At 35.4% G+C, this 19,436-nt stretch overlaps 1 protein-coding gene across 1 annotated transcript in view; it reads left to right on the forward strand.

The window, feature by feature from the left end:
* The first annotated feature begins 1,214 nt into the window (after positions 1-1,214).
* Positions 1,215-19,436, forward strand: part of Cylc1 (cylicin 1) — a 78,821-nt gene continuing 60,599 nt past the window's right edge. Inside the window, exon 1 of the mRNA XM_042054335.1 lies at positions 1,215-1,258. Coding sequence (XP_041910269.1) covers positions 1,215-1,258 — 44 coding nt within the window. The remainder of the gene's footprint in view (positions 1,259-19,436) is intronic.

Genomic DNA, 19,436 nt, shown 5'->3' on the forward strand with positions numbered 1-19,436 from the left:
GTAGCTGCTTATTTGAGGTAAAAGCCAGTCCGTGAATTTAAAATGCTATCATCTATATATCTGACAGAGGGTTACTATCTATAGTATAAAGAGAACTAAAAAACCTTAAACATCAGATTAATCACCCAATTAAAATAAATTTAAACAGAAAGTTCTCAAAGGATTAAATCCAAATGACTAAGAAATATATTTTTAAGTGTTCAACATTCTTAGCCATCAGAAACATAAAAATTAAAACTACTTTGAGACTTCATTTTACTCTTAGATTTTTTTAAAAAGATTGTGACAAATGTGGGAATAGATCTTGGGAAATGGAAGAACTTGTTTGTGGCTGATAAGAGTGCAAATTGCTGCAGTTACAATGAAAATAAATGTGGAATTCCTCAAAAATCCAAATATAGATTTACACATAGTCCAGCTATATCACTCGTGGGCATTCCATAGTTATGTTTTTGAAGATGTGAGAAAAACACTATGACAAAGAAACTTACACAATATTTTATGTGGGTTTACAGTTTCAAAAGGAAGAGTAAATCATGTTGGGAGGCATGGCAACAAGCAAACTGTAGCAAAAAGGTAAGAGCTCACACCTTGAACCACAGCATACAGAAGAGAGAACAAGCTGGAAACAGCATGAGTTTTTAAATTCCCCAAGCCCACCTCCAGTGACATACTTCCTCCAACATGAACACATCTCCTAAACTTCTCCTAAACCATACTACCAACTGGAGACCAGGGGTTGAAATAAATGTGATTATGGGGGATATTTCTCATTCAAACTAACACAAGCATTTATGAAAGAGACTTGATACCCTATTGTAGACAACATGCTCATCCAGGTTCAGAGTTGATTAATTCACAGCAGCCAAGGAATGCAAATAGTCTAGTTCAAGTTCATTATAGTTTCATCAAGTGATGAACATATAATCAAGATGGGGTTTATCTGCACAGTAAAATATTATTCAGCTATTAAGAAAAGTGAAACTATGACATTCTCAGACAAATGGATGTAGCTAGGAATTCATAGGTAACCGAGACACAGAGAGATCAAACAGTTGCAGACTTTCTCTTCTTTGTGGTTGCTAGCTTTAAATTTTTAGATATGCTTCATTTGGAATACCCCATAGAGGTCAAGAAATTAGTAAGGGGCTAAGAATGTGACTTTCAAGAGATAAGAGATAGAAAGCAGGGGTATAAAATTTTTAAAAAGGGTAATGGAACAAGAAGGGTTGAATCAGGGTGGCAGATTTAAAGGCAGGTAAGAGGTTTCATTTTTAAGACTTTAAGAAAAATAAAGAATGTTTTCCTTTCTTCTAAAAGTTTACTTTAAAAGATGAAGTCATGGTCCAGTTAAATGATTGAGTGAGTAAGGGCACATGTCAGATCTGCTGTCCTGAATTTGATCTCAGGGATCCACATGGTAGAAGGAAGAAATAGTATACACCCCCATACACAAACAAAAATAAATCTAGTTTTTTAAAAAAATTAAGATTAGGTTGTGTCCCGAGAAACTGTCAGAAACACATAATTTTATGATATCATGAAAATATTGCTAAAGTTAACATTTCTAAATGCAGTACTTGAACCTTAAGGGTAAAAAGCTGTAACCAAGTAAACTGTAGGAGTTATATGGTATTTTTTGCTTATTATGTTCTTTTCTTATGATACATTATCACTGGTGAACTAGAGAAAATTTTCATGAATATATTTTCCTAAGTAGTTGGGGAAATCACATGGATATGCAACTAAATAAATAAAATCAATGAAAAACATTGAGAGGAGCAGAAACAAGTTTCCCTTTACTTTCACTTTGAGGTGAAAAACAACTCTCACTAACCAGGCACACATTCATGTTTCAATGAGATGTTTTAAAAAGTGAATTCAAAACTTTATCCAATGTCAAACTCTCCAAGAGACTTTTTGAATTATGAATGAAAGATAATCATTTCAATTATTTCACTTAAAATAGAATGGAACAGAAAAAAAAAGTTTTGTTTTTCTCTTTTCCCAAGACATTCAAATTGTTTGGCTAATAAAAATGACAAGCCTAAACTTATGAATGAGAATCCTCATGAAAAGGCCATTTTAAATACTTATTATTCAGAGGTTAGAACTAAGTATGCCCCCTTCTTTGTGAACACAGACCAATGTTTTTGAAAATGCACGTTGGGAATAATCTCTAAGACACAGTTTCACAATATTTTGCATTCATTTAAAAGTGAAGTGTATTTTATTTGTCTCCTTGCCAACAGTTTGAAGTCTCCCTCCCAGGCTCCTGTCCTTTTTTAAAGAGCCCCTTAGGATTGCTTTTGATGCTCCTCAAATGAAGGATTCTACACCCCAGAACACAGGAGAGTGTTAGAATTGGACTCTTTCCCAGAATGAAGAGAATTGTTGGAGGAGAAACAATTTAAATAGAACTATATCCTCCCCATCCTGAGCTGGCATTTCCTATCATCAATATTTTTTTAAATGCTGGCAACGACAATATTTGCAGTACTGAAGCTGAATTACTAAAGCAAGCATCGTAACTTTCACTAATAAATATTCAACCCTTTCTTTTTAAACAAACAGTACTTCCTATTATCCTACTTTGCTCCAAAAATGCTTGGGTAAATATGCAGCGTTCTATGTTATAAATAGAGAACAAAAGAATCTGAATATGTAACTGAAATTCTACCTTTATCTATTCCTTTGGTTTTATTAATAAGAACAAAAATACCTCCTAGATTTTTTATTTGTGCAAATTTCTCAGGTTTCAGAAAATATTCAAATAATTTGACTAAAGATATAAAACAAAATTGTTGATTTTATTTTCTGTCAGATAGTACTGGTTATCTTTATCTCTGAGGGTGCAAATAGTTAAATAAAATAATTAAACTATTTTAGGAGGTTTCCAAAGTGATAGAAAGTGCTACATTTTAATAAACAAAGGAATTGGTGAGCATAATACTGTAGATAAGAAACTAAACAGTATTAATTCTAGCTTCTAATTTAGTCTAAGGTTTAAAACACCACCTTTAAAACTTTGGGTAAGAAACTCATTCTAGCTGAATTTCAGTCTACCAATCTGTAAAATGCTAATACTGACATGTATTATCTGTCATATTTATTTTCTATAAGGATTAAATCTTAAAGCATTTAAGTGTATGCAAATAATTATTATTCACAGAAGAAAAATTGGATAAACTTTCATTGAAATACAGTTTGTGTTCAAATGCTGTGGCAAAGCCAAATGAAATGGAGCAAATGTCATTTCTGCCTTTGAAATCAAATGACAGGTTTCAGTAAAATCAGTTGTTTTTTGTATCCTGTCTTTGTCTCAATGTATAATTGTCATTTTCCCACTTACTCACTGTCCATCTATTTCCTCACCCAAACAATAAGATTAGTATTTAGCATCTTACGTACTGTAAAACAACACTTTGCAGTAGATCGTGTGTGACTGAGGAATCAATCTGAAAAGTAAAACTTTAAGCCAGTTAACTAGAATTTTTGTCAAAATGTCGCCAGTAAAACAGGTTTTTTTGATTGTCTGACAAAATCAATCACCTCACTGGTAATCTGTGTATAAACACCATGTGTGTGTATGTGTGTGTGTGTGTGTGTGTGTGAGAGAGAGAGAGAGAGAGAGAGAGAGAGAGAGAGAGAGAGAGAGAGAGAGAGAGAGAGAATAAATACATTTTTAGTTTCTGGTCCTAAGTAGAACAGTAGAAAGTGTCAGACTGCCCCCTGCAGTCTCCAGAGAAGGATCACATTTGCTTACGTTAGGTAGTTGCTGAAAAACCTCTTCTAAACTGACATACTAGGAAATTTCTCCTTATTATTTTCCTTTTGCTTTTCATTTTAAAGTTTAATTTTTAAAACTGTTTCTTCAGAAACTGTAAAATCTTTGGCATCTAATTGTTCTCATCATTTTCTGTTGTCTGTTTATTCTATTTCTTTTGTCTTCAGCTCACTCCTCACTGGCTGATCCTAGTTCTAAATCAATCCATTCCCACTCATTTCGACCTTCACATTCTCTATTGCATCCTAAAAGATTTTTTTCTAGTCACTTGTATATTTATTTTCTAAAATTCAAAAGACTTTTAAAACCATTTTTTAACATTTATTCTTGTTTGGCTTACATTATTTATATATATAAAACTTGCCTCCTCCCACTAAACTATAAGCCTCTAGATGTAAGAGAAAGTGACACATGAATTTCTGAAACTTGCAAAGTGATTAATATAATAAGAAGCTAATAAAAGAGTTGTTATATTGGTGATTAGAATAAGAACCTGGTAAATTTCCATATCATTTTTGTTTAAACAGAAGCCTGTTTTATTTTTCTGTTGTATAACCCAGTGTTACATGTGAATATTATGGCCTCATCCTTTGTCTTTAACTACTTTATTTCCACATCTCTGAAAACAAAATAGCCAGAAGCTTTGACTAGGTTTTTTCTGAGTGCTTAAATTTATCAAATTAATTGTCTTAATACCCATCACTTAGGTAACAAAGTAACATTTTTATTTTCTTAAATTTCATTAATTAGATATAATTATAGTTTTCCTGACTACACTATAATAATTTTAAATCATTTAAAATAAATTACTACAGAAAACTTCATAAAATAAAATATAATTAAGCTTTATAAATCAGCTTGGTTATGCTAATATATTATAACTCCATATTTATCCTATAAAATTAAACAAAAATATTTTCAAATGTGTCCAAACTGAGAAGTGAAACATTTTAGCATAAATCTAGTGAAGATGGATGTACCCATAGGCCAGATCCATGTGGCAATTCACAGATTAATAGAAATAGGTTAATTAAAGATATAAGAGCTAGTCAATAAGAATTGTGAGCTAATAAGCCAAGCAGTGATATAGTAATAGTTTCTGTGTGATTATTTTGGGTCTCAGTGGCCAGGAATGAACAAGCAGCCATGGCCTACAAATTGGTTTGCCAACATGTGCCAGATAAATCCACGTAAAACCTGGGAGAGTTTAGTATGGAATTCTAGGCACACACACAAAAACAAAGTTTAGCTGCATTTTTTTTTTGGATGGCTCTGTTTGTTGGCGTCAAGCAGGAGCTCCGTGGCTCCTTTAAGAGAGGTCTTCCTAATTCAGTGGTAGCAGAAAAAAAATTCATTTGGTTTCTAAATGGCAGCTTCCTGGTTCATGCTAGTTGCAGTAAAAATTCTGGCTCTTTCAGGAGGCCAAGCAATTAGGTGGGGTTTATGAGCAGCATGTTACAAATTGCTTAAAGGTGACATAGATCCACTGTGACCTTGGAATTGGGGCAATGTGCATGAGCTCTCCAAGGCAGTGAACATGCCTCCACCATGTTGGACTGGGGGAAGCCAACAAGTAGTGCCACAGATTTGGTCCTAACCATGTCCACTTAGCTTTTTAAAAAAGTGTTCCTGGTCAAAAAAATAATTACAGATACACATGCAATAAGACAAATACAGATGGAAAAGACCACTAAATGGGTCACGGTATTGGATAAATGTATGTAGGCTTGGGAGAGAGAAGAAATAGTTATAAAAAGAAGTAAATGGTTTAAAAACAAATGAAGTCTTTAAGGAGAAAGAGTACAGACAGTAATAGATTAAAGAAGTAAAGAAAAATAAGTCATGTAAAGATGGAAAATACACAAAGAACCTAGATTATGTGTATTACTGTGGTTTCTTTGAATTTTTTGAGAGATATTTGATTCTGGAGGCTGCTAAGCATAGCCAACATATATATTTTCAAGGTATCTTGAATTCAAAATATGGGTCTAAGGATATGTTGCTTTGTAAAAAATGTTCTGCTTTTGTTTCCACAGAGGATGAGAACCTGTGGATTCTTTCCAGACTAAATGTGGTTTGATGGATCAAGACCCTCCAAGAGGTATTCGTTAAGGCCCCATCCCCCAAAAAATATTTTACCCAACAAACAGCAGGAAGCAGTTTGGAGAGAACTATGCCCAAATTCCCTAAATTATTATTTATAAATGTTTGTTTTCATTTAAAGTGGGAAATGATATAAAGATGAATGCTTTGCATTGGTATAGATCTTGGTTTATTGATACAAATTTAAGGTCAATTTTGTTATATGTATATTTCTGCTCTTGATTGTGTTTACGCAGCTCATTCAAAAATGTAATATATAATTAAGAAATACAAGTTAATAGATAGTCATATGTAATAGTCAAGCTTGTAGTCATGTTAATTAGCTTTTCTAGATGTACAGAGATATATTTCAGATGGATAGGTATTTTTCAAATCCTCTAAAGACTTACAGAATATGGTATTTAAAGTGTCTTAAGAACTTAGAATTTTTCTTGACAATGAGACCCATCTGTTCCTGGCAGCACCAATCTACTTCAAGAGGATTATGAGCATTGAAGAGGCTCCTTATGGAGTTTGATAGTCATTTGGGCAAGAAACTGTTCTTGCCTGGACATCTTGATGTAATGTTGTATGAACTGGACATGCATGCAAGACACATGGAGAGATGACTGCTGAACTTGCCTAAAATGAGACAGTCTTTCAGAGTTCCTGTTTCATGAAAGAGTCTGATAGGCATTCTGCAGGACACAGAAGAAAGTGACTGACAAATTACTAATATAGGCAGAACTGTCTTTGAAATTTTCTGCTTCATGGGAAAGGCTGCCAGATACTATGGGCCTGTGGGATGGATATGGATGCTCCAATGATACAGACGAACTCTGGGTGACTGTCCAGGCATCAAAGCCATCTGAGGGTTGTCAAGAGACTTGACGCTATAGGGGTTCCCGGGTTTCTAGGGAGACGCCCCCACTTAGTTCCTTGGGCAACTGAGGAGAGGGAGCCTGAAAAGGCCAGTTCCTATAGCCATACTGATGAATTTCTTGCATATCACCATAGAACCTCCACCTGGCGAGATATGAAGAAAATGACTGAGCCCCACATTGGAGCACCAGACTGAGCTCCCAAGGTCCTGATGAGGAGCAGAAAAAGAGAGAGAACATGAGAAAGAAAGTCAAGACCGTGAGGGAACCTCCACCTGGCGATAGATGAAGAAAATGATTGAGCCCCACATTGGAGCACTGAACTGAGCTCCCAAGGTCCTGATGAGGAGCAGAAGGAGAGAGAACATGAGAAAGAAAGTCAGGACCGTGAGGGGTGCGTTCACCCATGGAGACGGTGGGACAGAACTAATGGGAGATCACCAACTCCAGTTGGAATGGGACTGATGGAACATGCGACCAAACCAGACTCTCTGAATGTGGCCAACAGTGGGGGCTGACTGAGAAGCAAAGGACAATGGCGCTGGGCTCTGATTCTTCTGCATGGACGTGCTCTGTAGGAGCCTTCTCAGCTTGGTCGATCACCTTCCTGGACCTGGGGGGAGTTGGAAGGACCTTGGTCTTAACATAGAGTAGGGAACCCTGATGGCTACTTGGCCTGGAGAGGGAGGGAGGGCGGGTATGGGTGGAGGGAGGGGAGGGAAAAAAAAGAAAAAGTAAATAGAATATTATAAAAAAAATCTGTGCCAGGAATGTAAACCAAGCAATATTTTTTATATTAATAAATTGCAATTCACATACAAAAAAAAGTCTCTGTCAATTCTAGAGTTTTGAAAGTTACTTACAATGAACTTCTTGTTTACTTAGGTAATATTATATCCTTCTGTAGTCATTGATAGAAAAGAATAGATAGTTGTAGTTTTCCTTAGTTATGATAAAAGATAAAGTAGATATAAATATTGTAACTATAATTCTTGTTTGATAACTGATTTGTTATGTGAATTTAAAACCTTCCTTTTTATTTAGAAAGAAAAGGAGAGGTGATGTGGATATACTCTGGATACTGTGAATATTTTTTATTACCATTGGTGAATAAAGAAGCTACTTGGGCCTAGGATAGAGCAGAATATAGTCAGACTGGAAGAGATATAGCGAGAGAGTAGGCAGAGTCTGGGAGAAGCCATGTACCTGCTGCAGTAGACAGATACTGGAAGCTGGACAGAACCTTATCAGTAGGCCACAACCACAGGGCGATACACAGATTAATAAAAATGGGTCATTTTAAGATATAAAAACTAGCCAAAATGAGGTGTGAGATAATAGGCCAAGCAGTGTTGTAATAATACAGTTTCTGTGTGATTATTTCAGGTCTGGCAATCCAAGAACAAACAAGCAGTCTCCATCTACAATCTAGCATATGTATTTTAAAATTTCATTGCTAGGAACTTTAAGATTCTTTTAACCATGACTATAATTACATTAAAACCTTCAATGTAGAACATGAAGAAATCTAGTTTCTACTCGCCATGAAAGTTTCATTCCTACTGCCTAGTATATTCTTAAAATGTGTTATGTATACTATCGGAGGAGAAAATAATCATAAGTCATACTCAGCTGTGAACCCTGCAAGATACAATAATGACTGGTGTGAAAAGATAGGTTTGCTGGTATAATAGTGACAAGAATATCATGTAAGTAACCAATTTGTCAGCTTTTCAGACTACCTGTGCAAACCTTGTCCTCTGGACATGGGATCTGAGGTCCCAAAAGAATAGGGTAGACTACAGTCTAATGTTGCAGACAACCTTACTTCAGTTTCAGTGTACTTATTTATATGAATGTAACAAAGAAAGCAGTGATTCAAGGAAAGTTGCTTGAGTTCAGAAAAATATGTAAATAAATGCCAATAGCACATACTAAATATTAACAGAGTAGCCTTTTCCCAAAACTTTCTTAAGGCAAGCCAATTTTAATACAATTAACCTGCATGTAAATTATGTCTGGGAAAGCAAGACAGAAGGCAATATCCAGATTAGGGGCACACTGATCAGATTTGGTTCTATAATTATGTTCTGACTTTCACCAATAATATAAACTTATCTTGTAAACTGAATGTAAAAGTTTAACACAGTAGGCACATCCAAGATTAATCCAGGGAACAAAATACACCTGAGGTAAAAGGCCATCTGCCTTTCTTCCTAGAGTCTTTCTCACAGTTCCCTGTCATTCTTCACCATACATCATTATTTTGACCACATTCCAATTTATTATACCTTCTTGTTTTTTTAAATTTTAGGGGTTTTTGTTCCTATTGGGAGCCATTGAAATCCTAAGAGAAGTATAAAAAGACATATAAGTGCAATACTAGGTGAAAGAGCATTATGCATGATGTTTTGTCATCTGGAACAAGGATCCATGTGTTCTAAGGTATCAGCAATCACTTATGTTATTCTTTGTCCTAAGAACTGCTTAGAAAATTTCTATTTCTTATAAATAAAGTAATAGTGAGCGTATCTTGGGGAGTAGTTCCTCCTTATATTTTTAAGAGTTGTTTTTTAAGAATTGGATGTGACACCCACACTCAGAGGGACTAGTTTGAACCTATGCTGTTTCCATCCTTGTCTGGCTGTAGTTGGTATTAGCTCAGGCAAATTGTTTCAGTGGGCATTCCCATCATGGTCTTTACCTCTTTGCACATATTCTCACTCCTCCCACTCCTCAGCTGGGCTCTTGGAGCTCAGTTCAGTGCTCTGATGCAGGTCTCTGCCTCTGTTTCCGTCAGTTGCTGGATGAAAGTAGTTGTATGGCTGAGGAGACTGCTAGGCCACTGGCAATGACACCAGGATTTATTGTTACTGCTAGTATTGATTTTTGGAACCTATTCTCTTTGGATTGATACCTTGCTCTGCCTGGATATAATAGGGAGGGTCTTGGACCTTCCCCAAAACAATGTGACTTATCCTCTCTGAGGAGTGGTTGATGGTGGTGTAGGGAGCTTAGGTGGAGGGAATGGGAAGGCAGGAGGTACTGGAAACTGAAACTGGTATGTAAAATGAAAAAAAAGATTGTTTTCTTTTTTAAAAACAGTAAAAAAAGAATGGGATGTGTTCATTTTATAAATGTTTGACTTTTTGTATTATAAGGGATTCTATTAATGTGTTGAACTTGCCATTCATACAGACTTTCTTGAAATTCCTACTAGTAAAAGTTGGACTATGATTAGTTTTTAACTGCATAAGAATACTCAAAACTGTATTCCAAAAATCAAACACTTTCTTACTGGTAATAAGTCTTGATCCACAAGATGAAATTTATACATGGCTCCATAGTCAGGTCAAAGATGTGTGGCTAGATATATCATGGCTTCCAGAGGAGAATGTGCTACTATAACCCTGCTAAAATAACATAGAATTAAACTAACTCTTAATGAGTTACCATTATACTTAGACCAATGTATCTTACAACCATCATCTGAGAAGTTTCTATTTACAGTAGGTAGTAAATATCATAGAGATCCCAAACTGGTCAAGGTAAAGAGAATGAAAGACTATGGAATGCTCAGCCCTAAATAGAACATATATGCCATACTTCTTCTTCTCAGGGGGTATTATGGAACAGAGAACAGAAAGAGTATAAGAGCCACTAGTTGTGGGTAATGTTAAGGAAGTCATGTCTTCTAGACACAATGGAACAGCTACACATAAAGAACTCACAGTGTTTATGGCATCATGCACAAAACTTATGCAAGGTCAGTCACACCAAATATTACATGGAGATTGGAGTTGGCCACAAGATCCTATCCCAAGCAGTGAGCTATTTTGGAAATTGGTAAATGCTGAGGGTAAAGAAAACAGTTTTTCTTTAACATGTAATTCCTCGCAAGTCAATCACAACTCTAGTTGATGACCACATACACTATACTATTTGAAGAGTACAAATTGGTCTTTATACATTAAGAAAAGAAGGATACAAAATTGGTGTAGGTAGGAAAAAGGGTGTAAATCAGGGGAAAATTGGGTCGAATATGATTAAACACATTTTTTAAAATTGAGAAATAATTAATTAAAATAAATGTAAAGTACAAAACATGTCATTACCTGTGTTTCTTATCCCATAGCTTGTGTCAGAATAAATCTGATAATTCTGAAATCTGAACCCATGGTTTTCCAACCAAAACCTTTGGAGAAAAAACAAACTGTTCCTTGGCATACCATTTTGCACAAGATGTAATATATCAAGTTCTATGTTTTAGCTTTCTATATAATGTGACCAACTGATCACCAAATACAAAAAGTTGCTAGGAATCAAGTTTATGAGTTTGTTTACCAAGAACCTTGCAACAGTGCTGCCCTGAGTTCCTGTCCTGAATTTCTTCAATGATGAAGAACAATATGGAAGTACATGTCAAATAAACCCTTTCCTCCCCAACTTGTTCTTTGATCATGGTGTTCTATTGCATCAATAGAAACCTGACCCAAGACAAAGAAAAAAGATGTCATAGCAAAGCAATATGAAAAAAGGCTACAAATACCGTTTAGTTCATTTTTTTGTTGGCTATCTACTGCTAGAAATAGAGACTGCCCTTAAGTGTGGTTTGTACAGCCAGTGAGACTGCTTTGCAGAAACCAATTTTCCTTTGAAAATGGTTGTTAATTGGAGATAGTTTCTTGGTTCTGGAAGAGGACTCATGTCTATATTTACCCATCTCAGCATTAGGATCACTTCTTGTTTGGACCTGTGCAGACACTATGCAAAGTCTCTGTGACTACATATGTGAGTCATTGCTATTGTATATGGAAGATACTGTTTCCTTGTTATCATCTGCCCCTGGTGACTACAAATATTTGTACTTTCTCTTCCTCATAGTTCCCTGAACCCTGAGGGGAGGGATATGATGAAGACATCCCATTTAAGACTGAGTGTTCAATGGTTTCTCACTCTCTATTCATTATCCAGGTGTGGGTCTCCATATTAGTTCCTGTCTCCTCCAGAAAGAAGCTTCCCTTATGACGTTTGAGTGAGATATTGATCTATGAGTATAGCAGGATGTCATTAAGAGCTTATTTATTGCTATGTCCTTCAGTAGAACAATAGTATTTGGTTTTCACATAGAAAACCTGAGGCCTATTTAGTGTCAGGTTCTTGGCCACCTGAAAAGTATCAGGCATGGTTCTATCTCATGGAGTAGATCTTAAATACAAACAGATGGTGGTTGGTAATTCCCACATGTTTGTGTCATTATAGCACCAATAAATCATGCAGGCAGGTCATTATTGTAAATCAGAAGGTTTGTAGATGGGTTGTTTTCCTTTTTCCTCTGGTAGCATACAGACTACCTTCCAGTACCATGAAAAATAGTCAGTAGGTGTGAAAGCTCTTGGTATGCAGCAGCTTAACTTCATGTTCAATGAGTTACTAAACTGTTGTCTTTAGAAATAGAGACTTCCCATCAGTTTGTGAATAGCAAGCAATAGCCTTGACAACATCCTGTGTTCTATGGAGGTAACCATGGGACCCCTTTGGGTAATAACTCAGGTTTATGTGACCCATTCCTGGTACTGGAGGTTTCACTTAGTGGCAAGGCATATATAGTTGGGAGCATTTTCTCCTGTTATTTGGTGCCTCTATTTATATGTTTTCATATATGTATATATTTTGGGGGTTCTTTTGAGATAGGGTTTCTTGGTGTAGCTTTGGTGCTTATCCTGGAACTAGCTCTTGTATACCAGCTGGCCTCAAAATCACAGAGAGATCTGGCTGTCTGTGGCTTCTGAGCGCTGGTATTAAAGGCATGTGCTACCACTGCCTGGCTTCATATATGCATATATTTTAAGAAGCTTCTACCATAGTAGGTTTCCATATTCTTAATGACAACTATTTTGACAAATGAAGAACCAGCTAGTGAAGACACAAAAGGTAAGTGATAAAGTACTGATTGGCTGCATAAAATCAGTGACTTAAAGGAGCATATCTGTGCTTCAGAAGGAATCAATCAAATTCTATGGGAATAAAACTGCCATACCATTCTTGAAGTTGGTTCAGCTGAATATTGGTTTTGCTATCTGTTTCTCTCCTAGTACAGTTATTGGATTGTTTACCTTTTAAAATATTTTCAACAGGCAGTCCTTTTATAACTCAACAGAAATGTAAGTAAATTAACTCTGATTTCTTTTCATTGCTAATTCAGTAAAATATAACTGGAAAATGGAAAGCTTTAAAGGTTGGTGGGAAGTTTGTTAATAATTTAAGTAAGTATTTATTAAATTCTAAAATATAATGAAAAATACCATTCTAATAAGATTTCTCAGTGATCCTAGCTACTAATATTATGGCAAGAAAATTAATTCTGTAATCTATACATTTCAAATAGTATCTGAATTGTAGCTGGGGTACTTTGTTTCCTGGCACTTTAAATTAAATATTTAAATAAATTAAATATTCCTTTGCCACATGTTCCTGTCTACAATATGTATTTTACTATAGGCCTAGAATCAAAAAAATCTAAGTAGACATGAGATGAGATCTCTGTATTAGTAAGGAAAAGAAAATTTTCCGAATTTAAACTGGTTTTCTAAAGTATCTCAGTAAACAGTAGAAAGATGACTGACGTGAAAAGGTGTTTTAATTGTGACTTATACTTTACACTTTCATAGCTATGCAAAAACCGAGAGACAGTTTTTTCTGTGTACCAGGTTGTTGCCAAGTTCTGGATATTACAAGTAAAGCTGCTATGAATATAGTTGAGAAAATATCTGTGTGATATGAATGTGCATCCCTTGATTATATGCCCAAGAGTAGTATTGTAGAGTCTTGAGGTAGACTGAGTCCCAATCTTCTGAGAAACCACTATACTAATTTCTAAAGTGGCTGTAAAAGTTTGCACTCCCTCCAGCAATGGAGGAGTGTCCCCTTTATTCTACAAACTATGCGCATATGCTGTCATCAGTGTTTTTGACCTTAACCATTATGAGAAGTGTAAGATTGTATTCTGGAGCTGTATTGATTTGCATTTCCCTAATGATTAAGGATGTTGAGCAATTCTTTAAGGGTATTTCAGTCATTTGAGATTCTTCTGTTGAGAATTATCTGTTTAGATCTGTATGCCAATTTTGTTTGCATTATTTGGTGTTTTGATATCTATTTTCTTCAGTTCTTTATATATTTTGGAGATCAGCTTCCTGTCAGAAGTGAGGTTGGTGAAAATCTTTTGAGTGCATTTCAAAACATCCATTATTTAAAATAGACCATTTTGATCAACTGTCCACAGACAAAATGAGGAGAAAGTTCAGATATTGTTTCCTATTTCCATGTATGCAAATCCTCCAACATTGTGGACAAGTCTCAAGAAATGTTAACTAAATTATCAGAAATGCTAATTTTAATTGTTACTTACAATTAGTAAACTAGTATTTACATATTATTTTAACCTAAATTACATACTATGTCTCAGCTTTAGAAAATCTATGATTTGGGGCAATTACACAATAAAATGTATTTTCTATTTCAACATTATGCATCCTTAGATTTCCATTTCCCAATATCCTCTATTCTCACACTCATCTTTTTCCTGGCAACCACTGATTTTTTTATGCTATCTTCATCAATTTGCCCTTTTGAGAATGTCATATACTTTGAAACATATGTACAATTCATAACACCTTAAGATTGTCTCTTTTTACTCAGGAATATGAATTAAGATTTCTGTTTTTCTGTATATAGCAAAATACCTCTTTTTTATATAATAGTCTTTGTCTGGATGTTCCTGCTTGATGAATCGTTTTGATTCCTTTTCTTCAGCTATGCTAGTCAAGAACTTCAGTACTCTTCAGTTTTCTGTTGTTAATTGACAGAAACACACAATATAACATATTTTTACTTTCAGAGTCAGTTTTTAAGATAATACATTGTCTCCATCCCTTCTGCCTCATAGTGCTCTCTATTAAATCCTGTCTTCTCGATGGATGTATTAAAAGTTTCCCAACAGGCTATGATTTTATGTAACCCATTTGTTATCTACAATGGAATCTTTTTAAACAGTTTTCTTAATCCAATAAAAAACTTATTTAAAACCAAACAATATCTCTTCTATAATCCACATATCCAAATCCAAACTTGCACACACAAAAAAATTTCAAGGTACCCTGTGATTAGAACTCAACATATTAAATTATCACTATTATTTATTGTACATGACATTTCCACTTTCAGTGTGGTAAAATAAAATTCTTTGCCAAATTGTGACATCTATCTAAGTATTGGTTTTACATTATTCATGGTTTCCTTTTTGTTGAAATATTTATTGTTTTTAAAGTTTCTGAAACCTCATTTATTCTTTTGTATTTAATTTTCAAATTGGCACCCAAAGAACTTTAATTATTTCTTTCATTTTTTGAAATTATATTATAATTATATCACTTCTCCCTTCAATTTTCTCCCTCTAAACCTACCCATAAATACCCTTCCTTGTTCTCTTTCAGATTCATGGCCTCAAATATAATATATTACTAAATACACAGATGCAACCACCTCAGCCTATATAATGTTACTTGTTTGCATATGTTTTCAGGATTGACCATTGTTGCTGAATGGTCAATTGGTGTTTTCTTCCCTGGGGAAGAGGAGCACCATGCCTGATACTAGAAATCTTGTCAATTTCTTAGAGAAAGTGAAGTCATGACTCAGAAGAGAACCAACAACCACCATTTTATCAAGGCAGCATAATCCATAAATACACTGTAAACATTTGTTTTTATACCCACAGATAAACGTGTTTCTCATGCTTCAAGAAAATGGTTCTCTGCAATAGAGACCATTACAGATCAAAACCACAATATAAATTACATTAAATTACAAAACACCCTAACAGATCAAAATGCAGAGCTCTAGAAACACAGTCCCAACTGATACATCTACAATATAACTCCCATACCTAGGATGTTCATATCATTGCAGCCAAGGGGATGGAAAGATCATTAGAACCAGAAGATTAAGAAATTGCTGTTAGAGTACATCTCTTAGGGATATTAGAAACTACTTACTTCCATCAAGTCTCAGCAACATAATTGTCTAAATATAAGCTGAACAAAAGATAACATAGGCAAGTTATCATGGACAGGGGAAAGCCTGCAACACCTCAAAACAACAACAAAAAAAACAAAAAAAGTGTTTTAAAATCAGTGCATTAGTATAATGTTTATTATTTATTTACATATTTTGTGAATGTTTTTATTTTATGTGTACTTTGTTATCTCTACTTGAGGGAACTTTTGTTCATTTTATCTGTAATCCTTCTGCAATGCCTAGTATATTAGAGATTTCAGATTATACCTAAATTGAATTTAAAAGTGACAGTTTTTGTCTTGTTAAAATATATGAATAAATAACCAAAATGAAACATAAGAAAATTACATTGAGAAATTATTATAGCATTTACGGTTTCATATTAGAAGTAAGGGGTAGAGTTTTATTTAAATCTATGGTTTGGTCAATAAATAAATGAAATATTATTTTAACCATCATGAAAAAGTATGACACGACAAAAAATAGCAAAATATAAATATGAAAAATAGAAAATTGCAATTTTTTATGTTAACATGATACAAATGAAAGTTTAGGGGAAACTGAAATATGTTGATGGACAGTGAGTCTGATACCATCATGAACTGAAGAAGAACACAGGTTCCACAATTTGGAGAAAACTCACAGTCTCAGGAATCATGTTTTTCAAAACAATTGACAAGGAGGTCTCTCATTTATCTGGGGGAATGAGATGGTTGGGATGGAGAAGGGTGGATAGGGTGTGCAGGGAAGAAGATATCTTAATTAAGGGAGCCATTTTAGGGTTAGCAAGAGACTTCACTCTAGAGGGGTTCCCAGGTATGCATGGAGATGTCCCCAGCTAGTTCCTTGGGCAGCTGAGGAGAGGGAGCCTGAAATGGCCCTTTCCTATAGCCATTCTGATGAATATCCTGCATATCACCATAAACCTTCATCTGGGCAATGGATGGAGATAGAGGGACAGAGGACCCAACTTAGAGCGCTGGGACTAAGCTCCCAAGGCCCAAATGAGGAGCTGAAGGAGGGAGAACATGAGCAAAGGAAGATCAGGACTGGGAGGGGTGTGCCTACCACTGAGATGGTTGGGGCTGATCTATGGGATCTCACCAAGGCCACGCAACTGGGACTGAAAAAGCATGGGAATCAAACGGACTCTTTGGACGTGGCGGACACTTTCTTACTCTTTTAAAGTAAAGCTGCCTCAGCAACAAGTATATGAAAAAATTAAAACATTCATATGAAACAAAAATACTGTTTTATTTCTGTTTACTTATAGATATTCTGTCGAGGAGTGGACTACTATTTCATATAAGTTTTATTGCACGTAAAATATTTTAAGTAACAACTTTTGAACTTCTATTTAGAAATAAGTATACATAAGGGCATCTTTTTAAATGTGATATAAAAGTATTTGTTTGTCAGTTCTGTAAAGGTGTTTGAGGCCAAGAACTATGTATTAGGACTTTGTATTTCTAGAAAATACAATACTGTAACTTTTATATATTCAATATGTATCCAGTGAATATAATCATGTCTGTGCTAGTTCAGCAAGTTTTCAAAATTCTCACTCATTTGAGGACAAGAGTTCTAATCCCCTTATATTAAAGTGGCTGATGTAGGTGGGTCTTCTATCAATCTGTTGATTCATTGGTTAATTAATAAGAAAACTGCTTGGCCTAATAGGTTAGAAAATAGCTAGGTGGAGTAGACAGAACAGGAAAAAGGATGTGAGGTAGATGGCTCAGTCAGATGCCACGCCTCTCCTAAGTTAGGCAGTCTGCCATGCCTCTCCTGAGAGAGAGAGATGCCATGAAGCCACCCACCAGGTCAGACATGCTGAATCTTTCCTGGTAAGACACCTTAGTGGTGGTTACAAAGATTATTAGATATGGGTTAGTCAAGATGTGAGTAAGAGGCTGAAAATAATGGGCCAAGCAGTATTTAAAAGAATACTATTTGTGTGTCATTATTGGGGGGGGCACAAGCTAGCCGGTGGCCGGGAGCTGGGTGGCAGGAACGTGGCCCGAAGCTCCTCACTACCAGTGGCCTCAAAATGAACTCATTTGGAGATACTTAATAAAACATTCCTTTCTAGAAAGGAATCTGATAGGTGTTTCTTAGTAACCAAAATGGGAGGAATTATGGATGGACAGGGTAGAGTAAATAAATGCAAAAAATAAATCCAACAAACCAATCACTGAAATTTAAAGTAGAAAAAAACAAAAAATTGAAAATCACAATTGCATTGCATTATGGTATGGTAATGCTTTTCACTTCTAATATTTGCATCTCTTTTCAAAAAAGACACTTTAAATCACTACACTTAAGAAAATTGTTCAAGAACTAAGAAACCATGAAAATGCTAAACTATATGTAAAATCTAAAAAAAAACAAATATTCCAGCATTTTTGTTTGTTTTTAACCTTTCAATCTAGAGTACTAGTAATGAAATATCTAAAAGTAAGTACTAATTTTTGTCACAAAAGGTTTCCCTGTAACTATATTTATAAATACATAAATTTTAACTAATCCTATCACTTAAAGTTTAGCCTTAAATTTCTTCACATCCTATTTTTTTCTAGATCATAAGATTGATAATTTGACTAAAAATCATATGTAAATAGATTCTGAGGCTACATATGACATCATAGAAAGGAATGATAAGGTGAAATTTTCTAATGCCTGGGAACTCTAGAAGGGCCACCTATCAAAATTTCCTAAAGAGCCTCTTCCATTTTATGTGGGTCATATAGAATGTTTGTCATTGCAAATTCATATACTATAAGACAAATGTAAACTAAAGACTATTTCCTCATCGTTTTCTCATATCAAACAACTTAATATCTTTAATGTTCTTAGAGATATTTACATTTATTTTTACCTAGTAAACTGTGAAAGGAAATGACAGTCAAATTTTGTTAGGTCTTTTATGGATTTAATACTAAATTTGGAGTTAAATTCTAGAACTGGAACTTAGCTCACAGGTTGAACTAAATGACACTGGTATGTAATGCGCGAAAACAATCCCACACCAGTTAGTATTTAAAAGGTATTTATTTTGGGGGGCAAAACTCACGAAACACCAACCGTCAGGAAGGAGCAGGAGCCGGAACCAAGCGCCGGGACCAAGAGAGCGGGCTTGCTGCTCTTTTTTTTTTTTCTCTTTTTTTTTCTCAATTTTTTTATTAAAGATTTCCATCTCCTCCCCGCAGCCTCCCCCTTCCCTCCCCTCCTTTCCCCCCATACCCCCCACTCCACCCCTCTCCAAGACAAAGAGCCATCAGGGTTCCCTTCACTATGTTAAGTCCAAGGTCCTCCCAGCTCCCCCTAAGTCCAGGAAGGTGAGCAACCAAACTGACATGGCTCACAGTGAGCCCGTCCATGCTGTAGAGTTCATGTTCATTGCGTTGTCCTTGGTTTCTCAGTCCTCCTCCACCGTCAGCCACATTCAGAGAGTCCGGTTTGGTCCCCTGTTCCATCAGTCCCATTCCAACTGGACTTGGTGGTCTCCCTTTAGATCTGTCCCACCGTCTCAATGGGTAAACGCACTCCTCACGGTCCTGACTTCCTTGCTCATGATCTCCCTCCTTTTGCTCCTCATCAGGACCTTG

Source organism: Arvicola amphibius, chromosome X (assembly GCF_903992535.2).
Source record: "Arvicola amphibius chromosome X, mArvAmp1.2, whole genome shotgun sequence".
Classification (NCBI taxonomy): Eukaryota; Metazoa; Chordata; class Mammalia; order Rodentia; family Cricetidae; genus Arvicola; species Arvicola amphibius.